This window comes from Dermacentor variabilis, chromosome 1 (assembly GCF_050947875.1).
Source record: "Dermacentor variabilis isolate Ectoservices chromosome 1, ASM5094787v1, whole genome shotgun sequence".
Lineage (NCBI taxonomy): Eukaryota > Metazoa > Arthropoda > Arachnida > Ixodida > Ixodidae > Dermacentor > Dermacentor variabilis.
Genome location: NC_134568.1, coordinates 145,880,199 through 145,908,185, shown reverse-complemented (window position 1 = coordinate 145,908,185; position 27,987 = coordinate 145,880,199). Strand labels below are relative to the sequence as shown.

At 42.4% G+C, this 27,987-nt stretch overlaps 1 protein-coding gene across 6 annotated transcripts in view; it reads left to right on the top strand.

Moving 5' to 3' along the window:
* LOC142585994 (uncharacterized) overlaps window positions 1-27,987 on the top strand; it is a 330,876-nt gene that overhangs the window by 198,348 nt on the left and 104,541 nt on the right. For all 6 annotated transcript variants that reach the window (XM_075697173.1, XM_075697220.1, XM_075697194.1 and 3 more), the window contains 6 exons: window positions 3,057-3,359; window positions 6,683-6,986; window positions 15,692-15,782; window positions 15,865-15,981; window positions 20,010-20,728; window positions 24,556-24,719. In XM_075697173.1, coding sequence (XP_075553288.1) covers window positions 3,057-3,359; window positions 6,683-6,986; window positions 15,692-15,782; window positions 15,865-15,981; window positions 20,010-20,728; window positions 24,556-24,719 — 1,698 coding nt within the window. The remainder of the gene's footprint in view (window positions 1-3,056; window positions 3,360-6,682; window positions 6,987-15,691; window positions 15,783-15,864; window positions 15,982-20,009; window positions 20,729-24,555; window positions 24,720-27,987) is intronic.

Genomic DNA, 27,987 nt, shown 5'->3' with positions numbered 1-27,987 from the left:
ATGGTTGCTCAGTGGCTATGGTGTTGGGCTGCTGAGCACGGGGTCGCGGGATCGAATCCCGGCCATGGCGGCCGCATTTCGATGGGGGCAAAATGCAAAAACACCCGTGTACTTAGATTTAGGTGCACGTTAAAGAACCTCAGGTGGTCGAAATTTCCGGAGTCCTCCACTACGGCATGCCTCATAATCAGAAAGTGGTTTTGGCACGTAAAACCCCATAATTTAATTTTAACAAAGGAGTGTTAGAGCATTGTGGCTGTAATAGGAGCCCCAGTACTCAGTGTGAAGTCAATTGTAGGTGCATGTGCAATATTCTAGTACATGTGCCTACATATATTAGTTGTGGCTGTATGTTCTACACATTTCTGTGGCATTCACAAGTGCAGTTGCCCACACATTAAATATAATTCAAGTGTATGAGATTAGGCACATTTTGCACAATAATAATGCATGCATGCTGCAGGCAGTTGTACAAAGCATGCGACCAGCTCATACACCCTTATGCCCACACCACACATATGCTTGTGGATGCGCGCAAGCTCACGTCCGCCTGCCCATGCATGCACGAACAGTACGGCATGGCTCGTACGCATCTAAACGCGGCGCGATATTGGTGAATAGCTGCTCCCTGTTATTGCGCGTTTGGGCTGCCTTGCGTTGACGTGCCTTGCTACGCATCTACAGCACAGTACATTCAACTCGCAGTGAAGCAGATTTATATCATGCAAGAAAGTGCTTACTTTACTTTTTATGCAGATCTAAGAGCTCTAAATATATAACAGTTATGTTTATAGACATCAAATCATTTTGAAACACTGTAAATAACGAGAGACGAAGTGGCGTCTTCCAAGGTGTCTATGAGTGAGCCCAGTGAATACGTGCTGTCGTGCGCATGGAAGCACGTCTTTGTGGATGCAAACCACCATTTCTCGCGAGGTGCGGCAGGTGCAAGGCGCGTAGACACGAGCTTGCGTACATTCGCAAGGGTACATGGGGTCTGGGCTTTATGCTTTCACCTTGTTATTGGAAGTGAAAAGGCTCTTTTTATGCATGACATAATACTCTAAATATAACATCTTTTTCTGTTAACTGTTCATGTGAGACAGCCTGCTAAGACAGCTTGAGTAGGTGTAATGTGCGCTAGTGGCTTATTTTCAGGGAAACTAGAAACAGTGTGTGAATATGTAGACTGAGATTAAGGGCAAGTGCTGACAAGGCAACACAAGTGCTGACTGACTTAGTTTATTATGTTGTGGGATACATAAGCTTCAGGAACGATTTTCGGTACTATTGTCAGGTGACAATGAAACAGAAGTAGAAGATTAAGCATGGCAAACTAAATAGGCATGTGCATCTGTCGCCACATTACATGTGTTGGGAGCAGTATTTTGTTGACTGCAGGCTCAGATAGTCTTCAGAATGTCAGTGTGACATTACTCCTTCAATAAGATATGCCTGTGTTATGGTGACAGAAGTGTGTGTGCTTGCTTGCCTTACTATATGTAATCATTTTTTTAACGGTCATCTGATATCAGTTGCTAAAATTATGCATGCTTCTATTGTCTTCCCCTTTATTGCATTGCTGGAACACTTGCCTATTGACTGCAAGGAAGGGCCAACTGAGTCTAGAGTTAAGTCATCGATGGCACCACTTCGTCAGCCTCGTCTTCGCTTGTTTGCACAGGCGCCGATATACAATAGTTTCTGAGTCAGCGCATGTTTAGTGTTGTTCATGTCAGTTTGGTGTTTAGCTGTCTTGTTTTCCTCCAATGCACATGTGACCATAAGTTTTGAGTCCCTGTCAAGTGATTGTCCTTGTTGGATCTTGGCTTTCTGACTGTGTTACCAACATCCAAACACTTTATGCAAAGCACTTATGCAAAGTTGGTTAGTTGAAAGGAATTGGCCCTGGCTTCTTACTTAGTCATACAAAGAGTAGAGAAGAGACGCGATGGGAGGTAGTGGCCATGTGCTCTTCTTCCAGTGGGAGATAAAAGGATTTCTTCCAAAACAAGGGAAGGCTGAGGGAGAGCAGAAATTTCTTAGAGATAAGTTGTCAAAACACTGTTTTTGCATTCATTGAATATTTGGTTATGGAAAAACATTGCATTGACTCTTACTGTTCTGTTTATTATTATTATTGTTGTGTTTATGATAGTGTTTATTATGAATTAATAGTTACTTACTCCTTCAGTGTTTATCACTATGAATGAGTATTACAATGTGATATTGCTACTGCATCTTAAGAGCATTAAAATCTTAGCTATCATTCAGGGCTGGCTGGCAGTGCCTCTGTATGATGTCTGCTGTGAATTGCCTGTACAATCCAGACATACCGCTAAAGTCTGAACACTTGTTTAATCCAACCCTGTGAAACCTTGTCAGAGACAGTTCACTGGAACAAACAGTTTATGGATTTAATGCTACCAAGGATATTGAAAGTCTTGCCACTCCATGGTGACAGGTCTTACAGGGTTGAAAGTTTATGCAAAAACTCTCCACTGTTCACTATGGCAGTAACTGATGTCAGTGAGCATGTACGTCATGTGGTACAGTGTTTTTGCAATATTATACTGTAGGAATGAAAGCGTCATCACAGCCGAGATTGCTACCTAAGAATGCTGCACTTTTGTTGGCATAGGTCATGGGAAACAAAGTTCGAAAAACATCAATGTTTTAGGGTACAAATTAGGATGCAGCTTTCTGGTGCTTCATCTTATTTAATTTGGCCCGAGGCAGTGTTTAGTCACTATTTGAAAGGGCTGGGACTCATTTATCCTCTTCAGATAGGCAGTAATCCCAAGTCAGTTCTAGTTAGTGTCATAAGTTATCAGACATTTCAGCCAGTGCAAGTTGAAATGTGGAAAAGAAAGAAGTGGACAGGACAACAGTTGGAAATCAGGGCAGCTGTAAAAGCTGCTAAACTGTAGCAAAGAACAAGCTCTTTGCTGCAGCAGCATGGGATGGTCTCTCTTATGAGAGGCTTAATGTGTCCTCTTGTTTTGACTGACTTCTTCCTTTGTTCATCTTCATTTCCCACTGTCCCATATCTATAGGTCAAGTTTTTACAAAGGTCCCTGAAGGACTCGTTCTCAGTGAAGATAACAGAGTCCCCCACTGGTCCAAATGCACAGCCATTGATTGAAATAGACCAAAACTTGCCCCATCATGGCTCACTAGCCAGTCAGAGTCCCCGCAAGTCTGCATTGTCAGCCAATCGGCGTTGGCGAAAGCAGCTCACAAATCAGAAGATGTCAGAGTTTGGTCTGTCGGAAAATGTGTTTGAACTCCAGGAGGAGATATTTTTTCTTGTGCTGAGGATTGAAGACTTGGAGAGGCAACTGAAGGAAAGTTCTGAGGTGATGTATGCTGCTGAACGTGTGACTTTCTATTGTTTTTATTGTTTATGCTCTATAGTCCAGAGTTGTGGAGGGACAACTCTGGAGTTGGAATGATTCTGGAATTATTTCACATATTTAAGCACCCAGGATGGAATGGGAATGGAATGATGGCACGAGTTGGACAGATGGAATGGGAATTTAATAGTAGCCCAAGATTCTGGAATGTAGCTAGAATGGAATTAGCACCTAGTACTGTAGCATTAAGTGTCAATTTTATATCAGACTACAAAACCAATAAATTTGCCATTCAGTCTAAACTAAACTTTATCAATATATTGTATTTCTCCTACCAGTTCTTTCAGTATCAACACAGTATTGACAACACAGTGTTCTTGATAACACAGTATTCTGCGTTGTCAAGAACTATTCAGTTAAGCAAGAGCAGGCATGACTTAGGACAGGGATTGAGGCGAAGAATGAAGTCTCAAATGGACCTTACGTGAGTCCATGATAATTTGCAATGTGCGCCATGTTTTTTTTTGCAAGCTATCGAGTATCTAGAATGCAGAATAACAGGTGGTCAGAGTGAAATCCTGTAAGAAATGGTGCCTATTAATATGCCAGCGGGTTTAATCCTTTACTTCACCTTGTTGCATTTACGCAACATTCTGATGAACGGCGTTAAAAACGGACGCAAAGTCTGTTTAGAGCTGTCTGTACATGTTGTTGAATTTTCGCAACATTGTTCTGTAAAACGCGCCGCCTTTTGCTGCCATCTGTGCTCATCCTTCGCATCTCCTACCAAAACAAACGTGGTGGAGGCTGTGTGCGCCTGCGAGCAGTGATATAGGCAAGTTTTGCGAATTATAAATGTACTTGTCCACAAGAAAATGTGCAAAAAAAATTCTTACGTGAAGCTCCACATCCTCCTGACTCTGTAAATTCAAAAAAACATTGTTATCTCGAAATAGTTTGTTCCTGGCGGCGGAACGTTGCTATGTTGCACAAATGCAACAACGTGTACATGGTTCATTTTCTTCGGAAAAGTGAAATGGTTCCCAAACGCTGGTATGGCTGAGAAATTCCTCCTGATAGTGAAGGCAGTAACCTTTCAATTAGTCACGGCAACCACGAGTGTAAGTCTGTTTCAATTCAATATGTGGGCAAGATGTTTTCTGGTCGAATTTCCTTTTTTTCTTCAAAATGATGCTGTGCATCCGCACATTACTGTGTCGCGTCGTCACAGGCACAGCCTTACGTCTGTGCTTTTATGTTTTGAATTTTGACAATAACCTGAAAACACTACATGGCTTCCTGGCTGCGCGGGAATCTGCATGACATGCTGCACGAAGTGTGGGAACTACTTGTGCTGCACAAGCATGTACAATTGCTTCTTTTTGTTCCACACTAAATCATAGGTGCACCAATGAGTGTCAAGTGCAAATAAGCATCTGAGTATGAATCACACTAAGTCAATCTTTCGCTTTCAACTTGTTCTTTATTTGCACATTGTTGCAAATACGCAACATACCCTTTTTCTGCAAATTCAAACCACAGAAATTCGCTAAACTAAGTTTCCATGGGAGTACAGCTACTGTTATGCTTCCCTACAACTCCATAAATAATATTTTGAGGAAACAAAAAATTGTGCAGTAAAGGGTTAAAACAAAAAAAAAATATTGCCCTGCAAAACATATCATGTTTTGCTTTTATGTTAACTCTCAAAGTGACAGAATAATATAGGTGGACACATGGCATGCACAACGGTGTAATATTATTTCGTAGTTTTCTTTACTCTTATAAAAATAGCTTAGGAAAAATGAAGGCTTATTGGAAATGGTGGATTATTTAGAAGGGAAGCCGTGCTTATATCACAGCGTGTGATGTAGTAGTGAACTGCCTAACACGGATTACGCTAAATTGAAGCTAACTTCAGTGTTCATTAGTGGGGAGCTTTAGGCAAGTATTTCAAAAAACGGTTCACCGTGATGTCAGAAATTAGCGTCATGTCTAACATAATGCTAAATTGAAAAAAGCCCGTGTAAACATGGCGAAGTGTACTGCGTGACAAGTTGTCCCCACAAAGTGACATGTTTGGAAGTTATTTTTATTGTAAGAACTGAATATAGTTTGCAGCAGCATCAAATATTCATGACTTCTAACCTGCACACCTAAGATATGTTTGTTGATGCTATTTGACAAGCGAGAGAATAAATTTTGTGTAGTATTGTTTTACGTGTTTCTCTGTCTAGTCCTATTACACACGTCATTCTCCTGAGTACATATTATATATGGTTTGTGTATAAGGGCTCTAAGTATGGGTACTTTATTGACCAGACATGTGCTCTACCATCCGAGTGTTCGTGCAATGCCTCTTTTGAGTGCTCATGGTCATTTTGCCAACACATAGGCAGAGAGATTTTTAGCGGAACCACAACTGAGAAACGGCTTCTCAGTTACAGTAGATATTAGAGAGATTACAGGCAATAACGTGCTTAACAAATAACAGGCATGATTATTGTGAAAAAAAATTATCCGTAACATTGTCTATAACATTTACGTCCGTTGCAGGTTGCCGCAATGAGTCCGCTGGTTTAGCGCACTGCGCCTCTTAACACTTCAAAAATATTTTTTTAGTTATAGGCAGACCAATGCAAGTAGTCGCTAATTAGAGAAAGCATTCATTTACTAATATTAGAGGAATGGAATGAATCACTTCAGCCATTCCAGAAGTGGGTATGGTCCAACTCTCACCATTCCGAGGAGTTGAAAGTAGCTGAATAATCTCCATTCCCCAGAATGGGATGGAGGGTTTCTCTCTGCAACTCTGGTATAGTCAAACCACTCGTCCTTAAAACTCTGCTGAACTTGCCACACCATGTTTGCAGCAGCCCATTGTTCAGTAATACACTGATCCTTTCTTGTATAAATTGAGGCTTTCTTTTTCTTTCCGATCTCTGATATTCTGAACAAAAAAATTTTCTCATTTGACAGGGTGATTATGTGGAGCACGCCTTTTTGTTATGCAATAATGTCTGCCATGAATGTGCTAAATCTGTTCCAAATGGCCTTGGATAGGCAAAATTGCTGGGATGTAATACATACTAGTTCTTTCTGATATGAACTAAGTGGGTATGTGGGTAAGGACGAATCGAAGGCCAATAAACAACAGATAAATACTCAAAACATGGAACATGGTTGACAGTGACAGACTGTTTATAGATGCTCTGTCTACTTTTAGAACTTTGTAAGAAAGATAGTAGGGAAAAATGTATTTCCTGGTAGCTTTTTTCCAAGAAATGTGAAAAAAAAAATTGAGGTAGTCATCTGTACTTTTGCAGATGATGGTCTCCAAGCGTAAGGATGAACCTGCATATGAGCAGTCAGTCTTGACAGATGCTCATCTGCTGGAAAAAAATGCTGCCCTGGAGCAGCAGTTACAAGACATGCAGGAGATGTCAGTAGTGCTTCTGTGCCGGTTGGAAGAGCTGGCAAAATTCCTAGGGCAGCTGCTGGCCTACGACGAGACTGGATCATTGGGGTCCGTGACTCTTTCGCCAGGCATGGTGGCCAAGATACGCCAGTTCGTCGCAGACAGCAAGGAGATCTCCAACTCCTTCCAGTCCATTTCACAAAGCTTTCTTGGTGAGCTCAGTGCATATATCCATGAAAGACAACTGAGCTGCTCAGTTCCTGTATATCCACATGTAGCATTGCAGAGCTTCCTTAAATGACCATTCAGGAAACAGAAAAAAGGGGGTTAACCGAGGGGCTCAGTTTTTGTAATCATATCATGAGAAGTCAACAAACAGACACCAAGGAAAACATAGGAGAAATTACTTGTACTTATGAAGTGAAAGTGAAAATTAAAATCATGATGCCTGCGGCAGAAAGGATGTTCTACATCCTCTGCCAGGGTTTGTGAGTGGTGGTGCTGGCTAACACTCCCAAGGTTAGTTCTCATAGTAACACATAAATACCCAAGTAAGTTGATGGGGAAACCATGCCGCAGTAGCTCAATTGGTTAGAGCATCGCACGTGTAATGCAAGGACGTGGGATCGTTCCCCACCCGCGGCAAGTTGTTTTTTCATCCACTTTCATTGCCATTAATTTATCATTTCTTTAATTCAATAAGTAAGTACAAATAATTTCCCCTATGTTTTCCTTGGTGTCTTTATTTGTTGGCTTCTCATGATACATTCAGGAAACAGATAATTTGTTCTAATGTTTTTGGTAATTAAAGTATAATAATAAATTACTAGAATTGTGGTCCAGCTAAAGACAAAGGACAACAGAAGCAACATATATGTTGCCTCTGTCGTATGTTGCTTCTGTTGTCCCTCATCTCTAGCTGTGCCACAATTCTGGCAATTAATCAGGCACCAACTAGCCCCAGCAACATGTTTTATAATAATAAACCTGAATTAATGTTATTAGGTGTTAATGTATTTAGGTGGCAGTTAATGATGGAGGGTTTGTGGCTGCTGACAACTTGATGTGCTATCAGTTTCAAAATGCACAAAAAGTCGCTTTAAGGCCCATGCAGCTGCTGCAAGAAATCTCATTTTTCTCCATTGGGAAACCTGGGGAGCACAAGGAACAACACATGCAAGAAATGTCTAGTGACATCTGCCGATCTCCCTTATTTTGGCACGAGTCTTAATCCCAGTGTGACTTTGCCTTTGGTCTTGATGTATGGGGCTTTGTATAAGCTGTGGGGCTGACCTTGCCAATAGCTTTGCTTCATAGTGCATTACATCCCTGTACTTCTTAATCTGGAATAAACAGCCCCCTCCCCCCTTTCGCCCACTTCACTATCTGCCCACTGTAGAGTAAGAAGCAATGATTGCACCCTTTCTGAACATTTCACTGCATTTTCGCTTTCACCAAATCAACTTGGAATATAAACTTCTGAGTAAAAAGTTCCTATTTTCTTGCTTAGTAACTTCAAGCAGAGGAACTGTGCAAGATAAAATTTGTTCTATTTTTCTTTAAAATAAGTGATGCTTGTAGCCGCTGAGGTAGCACTATGCAGTCATGGCAACCATTAGTTTATTTCTTTATACTACAGGACAAAAGCAATAAGAATTGCAACACTAACGGCATCATGATCACAAGCGGCAATCGGTGTTTTTCCTCCATTGCAATATAAAGAAGAAGGTGCTTTTAGATTGGGTTTGAATGCAAGAACTTTTCACATACAGTAAAACCTCACAATAACGAAGTTGAAGGGGAAGCCACACTTACTTCATTATATCCATTACTTTGTTAGAATGATTGTCTGGTTTTGTGGTCAACACTGGCCACCAAGAAGGACGAGGGGGCTGCTCTTAGTAACCGCTTAGTAAGATGGTGCAAAACTTGCTGTGCACCATCAAAGGATTGTAAAGATAGTTTTCTGCCATGTCTTCATCAGTGAGATGACTCGTTTCTCTAATGAAATGCAGCTGTTCTGCAGCTGCATTCGATCAATCGATCTTTTCCATCCTCATGCACCCACAAATAGTTGCATTATATCGTGTTGCAGTGTTAAGCGAGCATGCCGGTCAAGCGTCGTAAGCCTACGATTTCATACAAAGCTCATCACTGTTCACAAGCAGACACTTCTAAACAAAGAAGCACATCTTTATGCTGAAATCCAGCGACAGTCATAGTGCAAATTAAGAGGCTTGCAGGAGCTCTAGCTCCCCTTGCGTACAGTGACGAGCGTTGTACAAAGTTGGAGGTTTGCTACACTAGGCCGCCATGTTCATGAAATGATAAGCTGAGCAAATGCCAAGAATATAAGCAGTGGCTGTATTTTATAAAAAGTAATTTATTTTTTTCATGTTAACTAGTTGCCGCGCCTGTGATCCCAGTGATAATGCGATAACAGCAACACGGCTTCGTCTGAGCCAATGACAAAGGGAGAACAATTGACAAAGATAATGGATCATTATAATGTGGCCCTAGTATGCAGAGTGCTCTTGACTATGCATGTGTAGCACATTATTGCAGCCTTGATTAGATGGCACAGCATGTATTGAAGAATCCTTCCTCCTTCTAACGCAAGCTATATGCTCCACTGTTTGTATTTCATTATGGCATAATACAGTGAAATCTCGATATAACACACTTCAGGGAACCATGGTAAATTGTTTGTTTTTCGGAGATCATTATAGTGAAAGCCCAAAAATTAACCATTCTCCTCATCAACCCATCACTTTATAAGTTGTCACCATATGAGCTATCCACGAAAACGTCATGTTGGCTCTCGACACGCGCTGTTGCTATTTTTCATGCCACACACACACCGCCAAAGCACCGTATAATAAGAGTGACGCGCGCAAAATGCGCTGATGCCGAGAAAACTACCGACAGAAAGGTAGCTTCATTCGCCTCCAAAGAACGTTTCTTGCTTTTTGTTTGTTATTCGCATTTCTTGCTGTGGACACCGCAACCATCTTTCTAGAGGTGGATGCCTGAACTATGCCAAAGCGCGAGCGCGTGTAAGCAACACCATCTGGAAAGTGTTAAGTGCAACTGTGTAGCATCCCAGCGAGTATGGAGGTTACATTTCACTGCGTGCATAGTGAGTACAGCTCGAAAAAGAAGTGCAAAAAAAAGAAGGAGCATGCGCAGAAAGAAGGGTGAAAGAAGGAAGAGACACACCTTCGTTGCTAGGCAACACTTTTCTGGGTGGAGCATGTACTTGCAAAACCTGATGCCTCCTTGCCTCTGCTCACCCGCATTCTTTTTTTTTCTCAAGGGGCATCGTCTGAGGTTTTCTGAACCCATGCGCAGTGATGTCCGCTCTCTACGCCTTGTCGTCTGCTAGCCTACTGTTTCGGCTGCCGTGAAGAATACATGGAAGTCCAAAAACTCAACAGATTTCGAAATATTATTTCGTAGTACTGAGGGATTATTAACATAACAAGAAAACTGAATAATGATCTTTATTCTAAAAAGTTTGGTATTCTGTAGTTTATAGTACTGAAATATTTTTACATTGAAAGTATAAGAAGTCAGCAGGGGATTTCTGAAAAGTTCGTTAATTTGAACGTTAATGTGGTGTTTGTATGATGAGGTTTCACTGTAGTACACAAATTTCAACCAAGGCGCACCACGCTGTGTGAACAGAGTGCAGGAGTTGGCAGCATTGGTAGAGGCTGATGAGAGGAGGGGTGGCAGCAGTGTGTGTGCATGGCCATGTTCAATTGTTGGATCAGTTGAGTTGCAAGCATCATGTGACACCAGATTTCGGCATTGTTGGTGTAAGATGACCTGTAAATGTTCATTCTTTACTAACAAAGTTATGTCCATTTAAAGGAAATTTTGCTTTGTTAAAATGAGATTTTAAATGCACAACTTTCAATGAGCATTTCAAGGGGAATTACAATTATTCGTTAATTTGATGTAACCCACTTTATTATAATAATGTTTTACTGTATTCCCAAACTTAAAAATTCAACGGCGACAAATCTGGTGACCTTGGTAGATAGCTTCATCCTGACCTCTGGCCATGAAAGTTGATTGAGGAACACTCGAGCTTGAATTGTAAAAGTGCTGGAACCATGTCTATGTCGGATGTTGGGCACCACACTTTTCAAAATGTACTTAAAGTATTTTTTAAATTTTATTACTAAAGTAGAGAGTGAGAATATGACCTTCAATAATCCTGCACCACACATTCGCTGCCCATCTCACTGAGTGCTTGTATTGGCGTAGACATTGTGGGGTTCTCTCACCCGTGCTCTTGGGACAAAGGAACGACAATACAGTAGTGCAAACAATCACAAGGGCATTTATTGCACCTTTCATAGATCAATGCCTGCTAGCCGAGTTGCTATCCACAAAACATGCCGATGGGCGCGCGACAAATCTAGAAGTCCGACTCACCGCGACCAGATAATGAGCGAATATGTTCGCCCCATGCTGTATCCCAACGCCTGGTCGTTCGCGTACGGTTACGTGAACGGTGGCGCGTTCGAAGGCTGCCACGCGAGACGGTCTCGCAGAAGCATGGATCGACGCACACGCGGCACGTCCGTGCTGCTTGCTGTGCCGTATCAAAGAGGGAGCGGAGCGCCTTGTCTTTCCCGCACCCAAGTAACCCCGCCATGAGGCGGCGTTAGCAGCGCAACACTCGCGCCATCTCTCGCACTGCGCTTCGACCACTGTGACCGCCGCGGGCGCCAGGCCACGCGGCGAAGCCGCACTGCAGGAGACGGGAGCTATGCGGAAAACAAGATATCGGGGGACGTGTGAGAGTCATGCATCCCCACATGTGGATTGGTATCGCACTATACTCAATCTCGCAAGTAGTTTGCAGCACTGCCAAAGGTACGAGGTGTACGCAGGCAACATCTTTGTGCAGCGGAATATACTAGTTCCAGGTGTAACTGTCTTATTTTGGCTGGAATAGTTAGTTTTATTTTTGCTTTGTACATGATGCATGACAGCGATACGTTTCATGTTAGGCCCTTTCAGCATGCATATAGTATAGTGTGAATTAGTGTGGCAGTTAGTGCCGTTAATTGTAATAGCCGCCCTAACCATGGTAACATTAACAGGGTGCCTACCAACTGGGAAAACCAGGAATTCTCAGGGAATTTTAAGGTAGTCTGGAAATACTCAGGGAAAACTCAGGGAATTTCTGCTTCTATCATGGAAAATTAGCTGTAATATTATTGACAGGGAACAAAAGTCTCCGTAATGCTGGCTCGAGTAAGAGAGAGGAATCGCAACGAATTGTCTTTGACACCATGTCATCGGCTGGAGGAATTGCCAGTGTATAGTCAACAGCCGACTTTCCGGATGCCCGATAATTCGGACGGCTTCGCGGCACTACCACATACCCCATAGAACGTCTCTGAAAACATATCTGAAATTTTGGACGCAAGAACCCTTCGCCGTCCGATTTTCCGCACTTTTTGCCATGACCGAAGGTCCGAAATGGCATTAATCAAAGCCACCACCGCTGCAGTTTTGATTGCCTCGCCGCCTCGAACTGGCGCTCGCATGCAGATCTGATGGCAGCCGTAGGCACCACCCTTGCAACACTAGGCCTAACTGCTTCGACGTTCGCTATTAAGCTTCTTGCCATTGGGTGCGGTGTTTTTCATTGAAACAATTGCCACTGTCAGCAATGGCACTGACTCCACCTTTGTGGTCATCGCGATTTCATGGCTTCGACGCTGGGAAAGCACAATGCGTTGCATAAAGCCAGTTTCCAGAAGTTAGTTTTGCCTTAATACAGTTGTGCCATGTGGTGAAGCATATGCAAACATATTGCGATATCATCGAGCGATGCTCAAGGGACGAGCCGCCGCGAGAACGACGACGAAGTGGGTCTGTGCCCTTGGCGCGAGCGAGTGTCGGCCTGGCGGTCTGGCTCCAGTGTAAATAGTCTGTAAATAGCCTCTTTCATCTGCGTCTTTCCACATGTAACAATATATTGCGGTGAAGCCTAACAAGTGTGGGAAGAGGCAATTCTTACGGGACACATTATGTTGAGACAAAGCACAAATAAAACACGAGGATAAGAGAAGGAAATGAAGACGCAGTGCTAGTTATGTAGTACCAACTAGCCCACCAGTCTGTTCCCTTGAACACATTATGTATTCCTTAATTATACACACATGCACCCGTCATCTCCTGTCACAGTAGGAGCACCGATATGCCTAATAAGTGTACTCGCAGGCCTTCAGAGCTTTTTCGGATATGCCTGTGGCGATTTAAACCCATAGGGGCAATAAAAGACATGCATTCTTTTATTCGAACTGCCCGATTTTCCATACGTTTTCGCGGCCCCTAGAGAGTTCGAAAAATTGGATGTTGACTATACAACTGACCAACAGGATGCTTCAAATGGCCCGTGGGGTGAACGCGCGGCAGAAAGACGATGAGAACGCAAACAACCTAGGCATTGAGGAATGAACAGGAAAGGAAGCGTGCCATCGCTTTTTCAAGAAGTTTGAGCTCAAAAAACAAAGTGATGGCTGACGCTGAGATGTAGGTGACCATCATCCAAACCAAATAAACACTTAAAAGCAGTGAAACGCAACTTTGAGGCATTGTGTGCGGGCTGAGAGTATGTCAGGACAGTTGAGGCTGACTTTCCAGCTGCTGAGAGAGAATCTCACTTGTTAAAAAGTTCGGGCCTCATACCAATGAGCTTGCTATAAGTTGATAAAAATAGCTCATAGTTGAAAATATTTGCTTCTGTATGCATCTCCTTTTTATTCGTATTTGAGAATGCTCGACTCAATTTGCAATGGGTTTTACCATTTTTTTCGAAGATATGTTATTCGCTGTGCATTTCACTAACACCTGCCTTCTGTTTTTTTTTTTTTTTGGAGAAAAATAAACATAGCTCCTTACTATTCAAACTGGATTAAGTCATCTTTTTTTCAACGTACTTGCTAGGAGTGACAGCATTGAGCGACATGGTGTCAGCCCATCTTTACATTTTCTTACATTTTAGAAATTTCTGGGTCACTCAGGGAATTTTGCAAAGGCACTCAGGGAAAACCTGGAAAATTTGGGGAATTTGGAAATGTCAACTTGGTAGACACCCTGAACATATCAACATGCTAGCGCCCCCGTACAACCCAAACTGCCTGCTTCGATCCGAATTCATACTTGTTAGCGGCTCTCTGCCCTGACAGCAAGAAATAAATGGTCAAATTTGCAATCGCTTAAATCTCATTTTGCACTTAGGGCAAAACATTAGGCATGTTTTATCATTGTTATCGAGATCAGCTGTTGGTTTTGATGCTGCTAGGACTACAGAGCCATAGAAATGGTTTGATTTCCTGTTAGCAGATGGTGCCACAGCATTAGCACTGGTGATGCATTGACAACACAGAATGCTATAAAAATCTAATTGTTCACTGCTTCATTAATTTGCTACTACACTCAGTATAGTACATGATGATAGTGGCAAGCATGTACCAAATAGGCACTGAACAGACGATGCAATTTGGGTGCACAATTATACACTTAGCCCTTACTACTGGTAAGGAGCTAGCAAGAAACTACTGAGAAAGCATGTATATGTATCGAAACCCTTCTGTCACATTCATGTAAACAGAGCTTATTGTTACAATGCCATAACATTTGTTGTGTGAATTCACCAACCCTGAAGCATGTATCTTCAGGATGGCAAGCAGATGCTGGACAGACGATGTGGCGTGGATGAACACATCTTGAGAGCCATTTGGCCTTCCTATTGGCTAAGGAGTCCGGCAGCTTCCACAGTGCTGCAGATAACTACTAAGATAAAGTATAGTAGTGTACACTGTGCAAGTTAACATAGGAATTCCTACAAAAGTGCAGCTCATCACTCCAGGGAACATTCTGTGATCCTGGGCTTGATGTAGCATGCATTCGATAGATAACTGTGCCTGAAAAAAGCCTTTAAAATGGAAGTTCTACTTTTTCCAGAGCGCCTTGTGATTTCTCTTATGCTTGCCCAGATTAATGCTGGCCTACACTAGAACAACTATGGCCACATTCTCACTTTTGTTGGCAGGACACTTTCCTTTCTGAATGTGGACAGACCCTATGGAATGGAAATAGTTGAAGACAGTCCTGAACATGGCACGAGCAGGCAGGCGGTGATTTTGATGTTTGGTCATACCGTAGAGTAATGAAGCAATGTGTGTCTCTTCTTGAGGCCTCCATTTGGGCGGCCATGATGTTTACCTTTCCAGCTACTGAAAATGTATCTAGTACTGCAGCTGCACTGTTGACTTCTGTTAATTTGATCTAAACAGGGTTGCAATATTTAGCGGATTCTGTTAAAAATGTTGATAAGAATGAGTCTGACATCGTTGAGAGTTCTGGTTCTGCATTTGGATGTAATTGGTAATTGCACCACCTTAAGCATTTAGGTAATTTTAGGGAGTTCTGTATGGTTCTATATGTAAGGTATCAGCTACATGTCCAGTTCCACTTTATGGCATGCCTGTAGAAATTTTTCTGTGCTCATTTCAGTGACTGGACAAAGAGGTGGAATTGGTTCAGTATTGGGTTTTTCCGATGCTTCTAATGAAAGCAATTTTAATAGAGATTACGAAGATGCTAGGAATGCAGACAAAGTACATGCCCACACTTGACTGATGTGTTAGTGCTTTGCGCAAACAAGTTTGAAGTGCTCCCAATTAATGATATATAATTGGAAAATATTTATTGTACTGTAACCATATGGTTATTGCAAGATGTGTGCCTAGTGAAGTGTTGCATTTTTTCATAATAGCTGCATTCAGAGGAAGGAGATTATAGTCATAGCCCATGGTGCACTTTCGAAAAATTAAACTTCAATTATTATGTCATTCGGTGTTTTTTACGTATGTTCTCGTTGCAGGGTCTGACACAAGCAGTGTTCTGAGTGATCACCTGTCAAAGAGAGGTTCACTGGACAAAACTATGCAGTCCTTCTTATCTCTTTCAAGAAAGTATGTTTCACACTGACATTTAATTTGTTAAGTGCTATTAGTGTGTGATTATGCTTAGCTCTTTCTTATTCTTATTTCGTAGAAGTAAAGACGTGGCTGCTCTCGTGAATAAGCCACCGACACCAACGGGCAAACTGGATCTCAAGATGATCCCACCTTCTCCTGAAGATTTTGCCTTCATGGAAGATGAGCTGAAAATGTATGTGTTCGTAGTTTAAAGTTATGCACTAGCACCTCAAGTAACTTAAAATTTTTATGGCATTAATTTTAACAAGTTCACTGTGGCGTGGGTCACGACAGTTAGTCCTCCTGTGCTGTTGTGCAAGGTGTTCCTGCAGTATGCAAGTGAAGGCTTTGCTAGAAATCAAAGGAGAGTGAAAATTCTTGTTGCTTCTGATTTGATGACTTGTGGTACCAGCCCTCCGCAGCTTGAGGTAGTTTCAAAGAAGCACAGCTCCCCAGTGACTCACAGGTGGGTCACGACGTACCTGAGAAATATGACTAGTGACCCACTGGTAGGTCATCCCGAACTGGAATCTGGACTTCAAAAATTGTCACAGTGAATGTGTTAATGCATGACTTACTGGCATCAGCAAAGAAGTTCAAAGGCTGGATATTCTTAATTGAAGTAGTGTATTGTGCATACCACTTTTACCTGCAGCCCACATTAACAAATGAAAGAAAGCTTTTCTAACAATATATTCAGGCATCTAATAATAAAGGAAAATTTACCACTCTTGGGTCCCTGAATGGCACCTCTGTGCAGTTGCAGTTTCCAAGAAAAATATATTGTTAAAGGCTGCTTAGCACATTAAAACAGAAGTCTGGTTACTGTGTTCTGCAACACTTTCAGAAATGATAATGCTATTTTCAGAGTTGGTTTCAGAAGTAGGGATTTCTCTGAGCCATTTATGATGCATCCACTCTCATTTTGAACGTAGAATTTTTCCAAGACTTTTCTTCTGTGTGTTTGTTCTGTGTGTCTTCAGTGTGTCATTTTCAAAAACGAGACTCCCTTTATGGTGCAAAACTTTGTTTTAGGTAAAATAAGTGGTATAACTGGTCAGCTGAACGTGACGACCTAAAGTGAGGAAACATGGCTTGCTTATTTTGTGCCTGAAGTCGTAACAAACATAGGGGAGAGCCGGGGGGAATGGGACACTTTCCATGAATTTATTTTTATTTGTTTATTTTGAACGCGAGCAGATGTTAGATGGCTTACAATAGAGACCTAAATACCCTGCACAAATTCCCAGAAGCACTGGTTTATAGCACTTCTAGGGTACGTGTAAAACAACAAAAACGAATTGCTACAACTAAAATCTCTCCCATTCCACCTGTACATTACGCTGGAGTAGGACATCACTCAGGAGGAATGAGACGTGTGTAACGATGCAGTCAGTACCGCTTTAGTGAACTTTATAAGCTGATAGTTCCACATCAAACTTGAAGCAGGACTGCAGTCGCTTTGTTCTCCCAATTGTCCTTGGCACTGGCAGCTTCATTACAATGTCGGTCATTGGTACAATGGCTACATTTTCCTGAGGAGGAAAGTAAAAGTTGGAACTCTCATCTTCCCCATAAACCAGGCACTGACGTCAAAATTGTCACTGCTCTTGATTTCCCGGGGGAAATCTATTTCTAGCCAGAAATAGGTTCCCCTGACTAGTCTTAAAAACTTGCTGTACATGCTCTTGTGTGCTTGCTTCCTCAAGATGGCGTAGTAGGAATGCGGATGCACGAGCCATGATAGCTCAAGCTCAACTCATTTCATGTCTAAAAAGGGGCACAAAAGACATAATCTGAGTCACTCTTCTTTACTGCAACAAAAAGAATGAAATTAGAATTCAATATGAGGCTGATTTTTATCTTATTATTAGAATAAGAAGCATCGTTGGGATGACCATTTGTGATTCTTAAAATAGGCTCAATTTTATCACTTAAAATAAAATAATGCATTATATTTTTGCAGTACTACATTTACCAGTCCTGGGTTGGCATATTATAAAATTTTCATAAATATTGTCAATGATTATTTCTTCAAAAGGTCTCTAAAATTTTTCAATTTTGGCTTTTTTTTTAAATTTTGACATTTTGGGAATCTTATAATGAAGAAAATATGGGGTATAGTGGCATACTTCTCTTTCTAGTTTGCAATAATCCGTTTGAAGATTTTTCAAAAATAATTTTCAGCTTCATCGCCTTAGAGGGATCAGTCAGCAGCAGTTGCTCTAAAACCAATGTTTGGCAATTTTTCAAAAACATACTGTGGGTGAGATAAATTTAACTCCCCATGGGCCAGCAGTACTAGTGGTGTAAGTTTACCAAAAATAATTTGACGGGGTACAAAGCATTGATTTTAGAGTTTGTCAAATTTAGAATTTGTCAAATCTGCAAGTCGTGGAAATGTTCTGTTCCACTTTAGTGAAATAAGAATTTTTTTCAAGAAATCTATGCTATTTTTCGCAAAATGAAGGTTGATTTCTTTCTAGAGAGACATTTTCCCACCTCATATAAAAATGTTGCTGAACTCTAAATATATTTGGCACCCCCCTTAGTCTATTCTTATCTGAACACACCCTACTTACTTTTGACAAGTTAATCAGGTGATTTCCAGTCCAGATGACGAAAGCACTCCTCAGTTAAATTCTGTCTCTAGTACTCAACTACTCGTTGCAAAAAACATCCTTGTATTGTATTATAAGATGAAATAAAATGTTACTTGCCCAGTTCTATTTCATTTTTAGGAAAAGAATTCTTTGACGTTATCGTTGACAACGACGCGGGTGGTCAAAAGGTTTCGTTTTTGCTCGACTCTGCGCCGTCCACGCTTTCGCATTTCACTGCTTTCCTGACGGTGTAGTGCTGCGCTGGTTTTGCTGGCTCGCGAAACTCGCACAAACTGCAAGTAGCAGAGAATTCAGCTTCCATGTGATGTCACGGGATGCGCGAATGGTTCACACCACTTGACCAAAAAGCAGCTGTAGCGGCGCATCCACCGCTCTTTCTTGGCACGGTACCGCCGTCTGTCGGATGCTGTTTTACTCACCGACGGCAGCAAAGGGTGGTGATGGCAGACCCACCGACCTTGCTCAAGTTTCACTTTGCCCAACGCCGACGCCGGGCAAGGTGAAACTTGAGCACCTATATATGCCTTGCTGGTGACCATTACTGTTTTATACGCTTCATAGCTGTATTTGCATTTTCAATCATTTCTAGTTTATTTTAAATTCCTGACTATTGAAAAGCCTGTAAAGGAGGTTTATTTGGGTTGTAGAGCAGCAGCGACAAATGCAGCACCAGCAGGTAGTTCACAGCCAGGGAGCGAACTGGGTACGAGCCATGCGATGGCAGCGGGGCTTTTAAACATCCTGATCTTCCTCACAAGCCCAGTTTTTATTAGCAGCAACAAGCCACAAAACAGTAAAGTGGGTGAAAACAGAAGAAATTAGTAAAGGTAAAATAAATTTTCCCTGTGGTTTTTGGGCTTCATTTTCAGTTTGTTTGTTATTGTTGCAGTTAAGTACTCATTTAGTCTGCCTTGTAAGGTATCTCTCATGCTGCACATAGTTGCAGACATTGCACTTGACTGAGGGATAAGTTCAACATATTGAACAAGCACATTTGTTACCATGGATGCCTATTGTTCCCAGTTTGTTAAGCTTTTTGTGTTTAATGCCTTGGGTAAACTCAATCGTGACATGTAAAGCAGCGATCCACTGCAGTGGCTATGTAGCTGCGATGTTCTGCTGCTAAGCATGTGGCCTCTGATACAATTCCCCACTACTACATTTCTGTTCCAGTGGAAGTGAAACGTAAAACACATATTTACTGAGGCTTAGGTGCACATTATATACCGAAACCTAGGTGTCTAAATGGTCAAAGTAAATCTGGAGTTTTCCACTACAGTTACCTACGCAGTGCATCTTTGGGACATAAAATTTGTCAATGCAATGGCGTTTATAATAAGCATGTCAGTGTGTTACATGCTGCTAGATCTTTACTATTTCAAAGATGAGTTGAAAATTGCATGCCGTTGTGAAATTATCCAAATATTCCTTGTAAAAAAAAAACATATTTCTTGCTTATTAATTTTTGTGACATACGATTTAGTCCAAAGCGTCATGATCCTTTTGTCTTGTATCATTATTCTGGAGACACGCTGAAGCCATGTCTTGCACAATAACTCGGTAACTTTATTTATGTGCTTCTGCTGCACATCACCAGATTGCGAGACCGAGTGGAGCAGCAGCAGAGTGAGATCTCGACCCTTACTAGGCGTCTGGAGGAAGAGTGTCCCGAGAGGGCATCGTCAGCAACTGGAGGTAGGTGCCCTTCACGTCGCCATCCTGGCACGCCAGCATCTCTCTGTGAAGGGGAGGACACGGATGCATCCTGGCGTTATCAGGACCAGGTAGTTCTGGTGCAAGCCAGTGACAGTGATGACATCCTACTCCTGCTGAATGAGAGGGGCCTTCCCGAGAATGTCTACCTGAGGAGCACTTGGCAAAAGCAAGCCCTGAATAACACAGAATGCTCCAACCTCCCAGCAGTGGCTTCAGCTGTAGCTGCAGAAGAGGCTGATGCAGATGCAGACTACTCCTCTTCTTCATCTCCTTCCTTGCTGCGATGGAAAGACTCCCACAATTCGACTTTGGAAAACAATGCACCACAAGAGCCCCTAGTGCCCATTGGCCGTTTCCAGTGCTGGTCTTCAGATTCAGACATATGGTCAGAGCCAGATCGTAGTGTCTCTGAGCAGCGAATGGGTGGTGTCTGCCACAAAGAGTGGAGCAGGCAGCCACGTAGGTCACCCAAGGAGGCAAGAAAGGCTGTTGTTGGTGGACGGCAGGAGCCAGGCTCAGACACAGGGGTCAAGAAAGCCAAGGACACTTTGCCTGATGTGTCCCGAGGGAAGCGGCTCAGCTGCCCAACAGCAGATGGAGGTAGTCGAGGGGGTGGGGATGTCATGTTTGCACAAGCCTGCTGCACTGCCTTGAGGGAATGCTAGTGGCTTGTTTACCTGGGTCTTTATTTCCTAGAAGCTTTGTTTTCTTTTTGGTTTGCTGCCATGTACTTGGTTGCCCTCCACTGATTAACTTCTGGTTTTCACGTGCCTGTACAAGGAAGTTGCAGGCACTCTTTCTTTTCTGTTTGCAGTCAGTTGCTTACCTATTGTTTGGTTACCAATGCTTGAGACATTGTGCTTCAGTTGTGATTTCCCATGTGGAGCAAAGTAAGCATGACTGGAGGATGAAAATGGTTCTCACTAATTATGTGACCTGGCAACCCGATTAGCAAAGCTTGTGTTGTGATGCAATGTTTAAGGGTACCTCCTTTGTTACTGCTTAAATTGCCTGTGCAGCTACTCCATAGATGCATGAAATGGCTGGACTCTTGCAGTGCATTTTAAGTACATTCAGTGTTGTCATCCATGTATGGCCAGTAAGGAGATTGTGCTTAATTTTTCAGAGGTGCTTAATTGTATCAAGATTTACTCCAAGATATGAATACATGCTTACTGAAAAACTTTTCAGCAACCTTTTAGATAGCTTTCTCTGTGAGAGCTGCACCTCAGGTTTTCAGCTGGAGAAGGAGTTCATTATGAAAGAAAAAGCTAAGGTCGGGGTGGTGGGCAGGAGAGGGGGGCTGGAAGGGAGGATCACCATACTGTGTTCAGCTGCTCAGCACAGCCAAGTTCTAACAAGCCTGCAGCCATTACTTAATCTGTATGTCATTGCTTATCGGGGGGGGGGGGGGGGGGGGCTGAAATGGTATAGTAAATTTTTTATTTAATTAATGGCTGCATTAAATCATATCATAAGTGTTACATTCCAGTAAAGTGATCTTTTTTAATGTTGCTTGTCTTGCATTTATGTGATTACCTATGCTGACATTAGCTGCATGGTCGTTTACCTGTTGCTGCTTTTCTGCATGATTATTTATCTTAAGCTTAGTGTGCCATTTTATGGGTGTCTGCTTTACAAAGATTGGTGAAACTTATTATCAACAAAAATGTGTCTCAGTGGAAAATTTTCTTTTCATATTTCACGCATCGTAATCACTACATTTATGAAGCTCTTAAAGGCCAACTGCAACAAATTTTTCGGCCTCGTAAGAAGCCCTGTTTCAGATAATTTAGACCTGCACTAGCCTCTGTGCAAAATCTTGCGCTTGAAATACAGGTCAATGTGTCACAGCTCACAAAAATTTGTTTTTCATACCGAAACTGAAAAAAAAAATGCCGCCATTATCGCTTGGTGGAAGTGACGTGCAGTGAAGAATGTGGAGAACCAGTACCTGTGCTGCCTGCTTTCCCAAGGCCTCCTCGAGAGGAGGATATGGCTTTCCTTACTTCTATTCTGTGCCGGTGTATCAGTGAACAAGTCCCGCACATCTGCTAGCCACAAAGCTAGTATACTTTGTTAGCTGCGTCATGCCCTGTGATGCCGTAATGTTTTTTTTTTTATGCGAAGTATTCTCCAAGTACAGCTGGTTTTCTCTGTGTGGTTGTCTACATTCAAAAGTAGGGCCTTGATGCGTTCTGCCTCCGCTCGAAGAGTGCATAGGGGTGGCCAAGCTAAAGGTGCAGTATAGTCCAGCTTAACGCAGATGCAATCCACACGTGGCGCAGTTACGCTACATCGGTGAAAGTTAGACATTCTACAGTCTAGTGTAGCTGGCACGGGAATAGAACATGTCCTATCGCACTCCAGAGCAACTTGAACATTGTGCGCTAGCTTGGCTGACCAGCAGCTTGCTGTTCAGGTTCACAAGCGAACTTGTTGCATTCGCACCTTCAATAAGTGAAGTGCTCACTCGCTGTGTACTTGTCCGAGCGGCAACAACTGATCGCCGCGCTCCTGCGGGTGACATTTAAAGCACAGGGTATAATTTTAGTGATCTCCACTTCTCTGGCATAGCGTATCCAACTTCACTGGCCGCTGCCTGGCAAGCTGGAAGTGCCGGACTCATCAACCGATCAGACAACTACCACCATCTGTAATAAAGGATGATAAGTAGCTGAGGCTTGGCACAGCCGGGCTAGAGGGGCTTGGTGCTAAGTGTGCGTGAACTCACAACCAGACAGGCAAGACTGCGGCCATGATAAAGCTTCACCCATTTCGCTCTGGCGGCACTGCATTCCTGCATGGCTTGCTGTCGCATCTATACCATGGCCGCCACGTCACGTTCTCCTCCTTGACGAATGCAGCATGCGGTTCCTGCTTATTTCTGATGTTGCGTCAGAAAAGCTTTCGTTCTTCTACTTTGACGCATCCGATGTAGAGATGCACGAAATATCTTGAAGATGATGCACTACTGGAAATAATTGCTACATAATATCGCCCTTGAATATGCACCTTACTTTTGAAAGCTACCTTCAGTTGGCGTGCACCATCTTGGCATATAGGACTTATTGTCAACCCGAAAAAGCGCTTGCCTAGCAGATCTTGATGGGTAAGTGACTGTGCTGTTGAAATGTAGCTTGTGCAGCTTTGTCAACTGCAGTTTACATGCTTTGTGCATGTTTGCTGGTCCGCATCGCACTTGCCTGCTGCGCCACGGTGCCCGCTTTCACTCTGAAAGCTGGGACAGGAATGATGTGTTCGGCCTTCCTCTACTTAGCATTGTGTATTGCACAGCCATTGCTCGTGTTGGAGTATCTATTCAAGCACCCAATGGCCATGCAACGTGTCGACATTCTTGCAACATCTCAAATCACGAGCGAAACAGGGAGAACGCACGCTGAAAGAGACGCTCGTGAACTCATAAGTGATGAGCGAGCGATGCACCTGCCTGCCTAGGCGCAACATGGTGCAACTGAGAGATCAACAGTTGCGTACAGTTCAATATTTGCCATATTCGCATTGCTACCGCTTTGCTGCAGGGCGCATGTGTCGTCTGCATAGCTGCTATTTAACAGCTGCTAATAACAAAATTAGGCAATTACCAGCCTTGCGGCTTTGCCAAGATTACTTTGAGAGTATACAATCGGCATTTATAGTCAATTTAGCCCAAGTGAAGTTTCGTTGCAGTTGACCTCTAAGGTGCTCCTAACCCCTTTTGGTACTTTACAAATCGTGAAACTACAAGGAGCCACTTAGACTGGAAAAAATTCATTATTACGAAATATTGCTCTGGACAGAGCCGATTAAAATTTTTCACATAGTGCCACTGCTGTCACTTTAATAATCTTGTTAAATGCTTGAGTTCTGGTATCTTCATTACTTGTCAATCATGTTGAACAGATGCTTTAGCTGCCACTCAGTGTCAGGCAAAGCCTACCCTAATATACATACATGAGCAGATCTGTAATGCAATGTTTGCTTTGTATACAGGAAGCATTTTCAGTATTAAGTGGGAAAGCTGTTTTGTTAACTTGCATCACACTTTTACCTAGGAGTTGCTCTGGTCTATTTTCTTGCACTGAGGCTTCTTTACACCTCTCTCTCTCTCTCTCTCTCTCTCTCTCTCTCTCTCTCTCTCTCTCTCTCTCTCTCTCTCTCTCTCTCTCTCTTTCTTTCTTTCTTTTTTCTTCACCTCTGCTTGCCAAAAAAAAAAAGAAAACAATTTGTGGTCAGTGGAAGCCAAGCCTGCGTCATGTGTTCGGCAATGACCCAAAATGAAAAAAAAAGAAAAAGAAAATACATTTTCCTAATGTCTTCTGTAGCTCCAGTGTCTAAAGCTTTGGTCATACGATAGTTCCAGAATGTTGCTGGCTCTTGTTTTTGAACTCAGACTGGAACTTGACTAAAAGCTTTGTCTACTTCAGGGCATAGCAAGCGAGCCACACCGACCAGCTACATAAAAACTCGGGAGTTTGAAAAGCTCCTGCGAAGAATTCAACAATGTGGCTCCAGACTTGAAGACACCTTGGCTGTGCATAAAGAATCATGCCAGAAACTGTTGGGGACTGCCTTGGGAGAAAGCCCAAAGGTCACTATTTTTCTTTTACTTTTTGTGTTCAAGTTTTCATTATGTAATGTCTTTACAAAACTGGTGCACTGACCTGCTTACTTTGATAATATTTGTGGCTTATATGTTCATATTAACTGAAGAATGTATGAGGCTGTTGCAGTAGTAAGGTGTGTCCTTAATTTCCATCATGTCATTTTTACAGCAATTTTATTTTAGAACTCAGCTCCTCTATTAACTCTTTCTATATTGTAGCCATTGAACATGGATCACGAGTGACCCATGGGCACCGTGCCCTATTTCTACGATCTCGACACACTTATGGACTTGTTGCGACACCTGCAACATAGTCTAAGGAGTAGACTTGTTTTTTAGGTAGTTTTCTAAGCAAGTGTTTTTTTAGCCAATTTTTTTAGCAAGTGCGCAAAGCTGTGCACTCATTGATCGCAAAGATGGCAGACACGGCAGCCGAGTGCTAAGCATTCTGAGAACGACAACATATTCGTGATTCTGCTGCGCTCTCAAATGATTGTTTAGGTGCTAATACTGTATATACTCGTGTAAGGGCTGCATCCCCACTTTGTAGGGCAAAATTTTGGGGAAAAAATTCAAAGCATCCTGCTGTAAAGCAAATTTGTTGCTGCTAGATGATGCTAGCTGCTTTTCCGTCAATGCCACTCAGGCCGGCACTTCTGCACCATTATTTCTTTATGTGGCACGTCATCTTGGTTGTATTGGCAATGTTTCCAGCCAGATCGGTGGCCTTTCAGCTCTGGGGAAGGCAGCCCTGTTTGAGTCAGTGATGATCAAGGATGATGGGCTGGCATCTAAGGTCGTTTACTGCAGTGTTATGTCATTTGCGCCCCTGTTAGCCTCTGCTACAGTTGCAGAAACAGTAAGGACTTTTCTCAGGTCGTCAGCAGCCTGATTCACGTAAGAGATGCACCCAGCCAAGATTCTAGAAAAAAAGTACGGCCCTTACACGCTTACACAAGTATATAAGGTAGTAGCAAGCAGGGGTCTGAAGATGTCTGATTATGGCATTTTAATTTGGACTATGCAAAACCAGCCCAGACAGTCGTCAGCTGTCCGGCAATTAATTTTCAGGCCTTTAGCAGCTGACTAATTTCTTGTGCCGATTGAGATGTCATAAAGATGTTGGCAGTATTAAATATCTTATTTACAGTGTTTCTACAGAATATAGTGGAGGTTTTTTGCCATCAGCCAAGCATACTGTGATGTTTGCCCAATATTTGTGGGTCCTATGAGAAAGAGGCAGCTTCCTCTAGGCAGAAAATATTTTTTTAGCATGTCGCTTAGGAACTAGATTGTTGAAACTTTCATGAGCTGTAAGGAAAAATTGGAGTGAAAACATTTAGTATATATTTGAGAATATGTTCTCTCGTATTCTTTTTATTTTAGCAGTGCAACATTGTAAACATTTCCTATACATTTCAATAAAGCTAGTTTTTCATGAAGTATATTGTTACGCTGCATGGCGTAGCCGAAGAAGAGGAGATTGAAGAACTGTGTGCAGTGTAGAAAATTTCCAACTGCCTGTGGTCTCGTCTCAATGCCTACTCGATCACCTTGTAAATAAATCCATCTCATCCGTAACAACTTTGGTGGAGGTTCTTGGTAATCGCTCTGGAAAACCTCCTTCTTTGCACCCTCCGGTGAAGCCGGCGCTTGGTTTGACTACTGCCTGAAGACACAGACATGAACAAACCGCAAGCAGCTGGTGGAAGTCGTGACACAAACATGCAAGATGACAGTGAGCACTCAAGGCAGGTCATCTGCTGGATCTCTCAGAACTAGACACCTTTTCCGGCAAAGGTGATGAGTATGCCGACGACTGGCCGAAGTATTATCAAAGGGTTAACTCTTTCGTTACCACTTGAAAATTGTAGTTTTTTATAGGTCTCTGAAAGAAAATATTTACTGCTATGAATAATATTTCAGCACACATTGCAGCATAGCATATTGTGAATAATGAAATGCTCCTTCCAAAAACATGTTGCCAAAAAAAGTTATTAGGTAAAACTTAAAAAATTCTATAAAGTGCCATTTTTGCTGCCAATTCATAAAAAGAACAATAAAAACATATGTAGAAAAATATTAATATCAAGGAAAATTCAGAATATGCATTTAAAAGGTAAATACCCAGGAATAGTGTCTGAAAAAATGCTTAGTACACCACCATTCTTCGGATACAAAAAAGAAACGAAAAAAGTTCATCGCTCACGCCATGCGGTGAAGCAGTTTCTGAATTTTGTGAAGCATAGGTGTAATTTTCCCACAAGACGTATGGTTTTTGTTCAACTTTGTGGTCCTCGTAACACATCTTGCAGTTCCGCCTTTTCGGAATCTTCTGAGGATGGTCTGATGAGAACTCCAAGGAACGTACTTCACTAGTTCATCTAGAGTCATGCACCTTCGCTTTCAGTGTAGCTGGACAACTACATGATTAGGCATCCAAGCATATCTGTTTTCATTTTTGCACATTGTCTTTATCAACTCTGTAAAGAAGAACAGTAGAAAGAAATCCCATGCCATTGTACACTGCCTTCCGCTGATCCCAAGTGCTGGGCCGAGATATGCTACAAGCAGCCTTCTTAGCGTGAACGGAAGTTTCTTTGCTACCGATGGCAGCACATCATAACCAAACAAAGTATGCACTCCGAAGATAATCAGTAGAGCTCTCAGGTCGTGGAAATAGATTGGCAGATAAGCGCACACAAGGAAAGAGACCATTCAAGGCCGTAAAGGAAACTCGCCGGTGAACAGCTGCGGATGTCCCATGCTGCGACTCAAAACATTGTCGCCGTCAGAGCTTAAATCTTCTTTACTGTCATCTTCGGAATGATAATTCGAGTCCTCATCACTAAATTCAAATGCGGGTGCAGCATAGTTTCGAGCAAAATGCTTTTCTCGTCAGCACTCCTGCCTCAGCACACTGGCAGCACTCAGCACACTGGCAGCACTCCTTGCCGGGATTTTACGAGAGAAGCGTTACCGAAATTCGTGGAAACTGGTTGCAAAAGCTGGGTCCACATGTTGGATGTGTGGCGGACTTTCAGAAATACACTTTAGTGGAATAAAACGACTTAAAAACGAGTCCAAACCGAAACTCATTAGTGAACAGGTGGTGTCATTTTCGGTGAATTATCATCACTCATCACTGTTGCACGGCAAAGCCGACGATATAAGACATGGTGGGAGTCATTTGTTTACAAAATTTTGATGCTAGGGTGGCGTAATCGTGAGTGGCATGCTTTTTTCTCGAGCG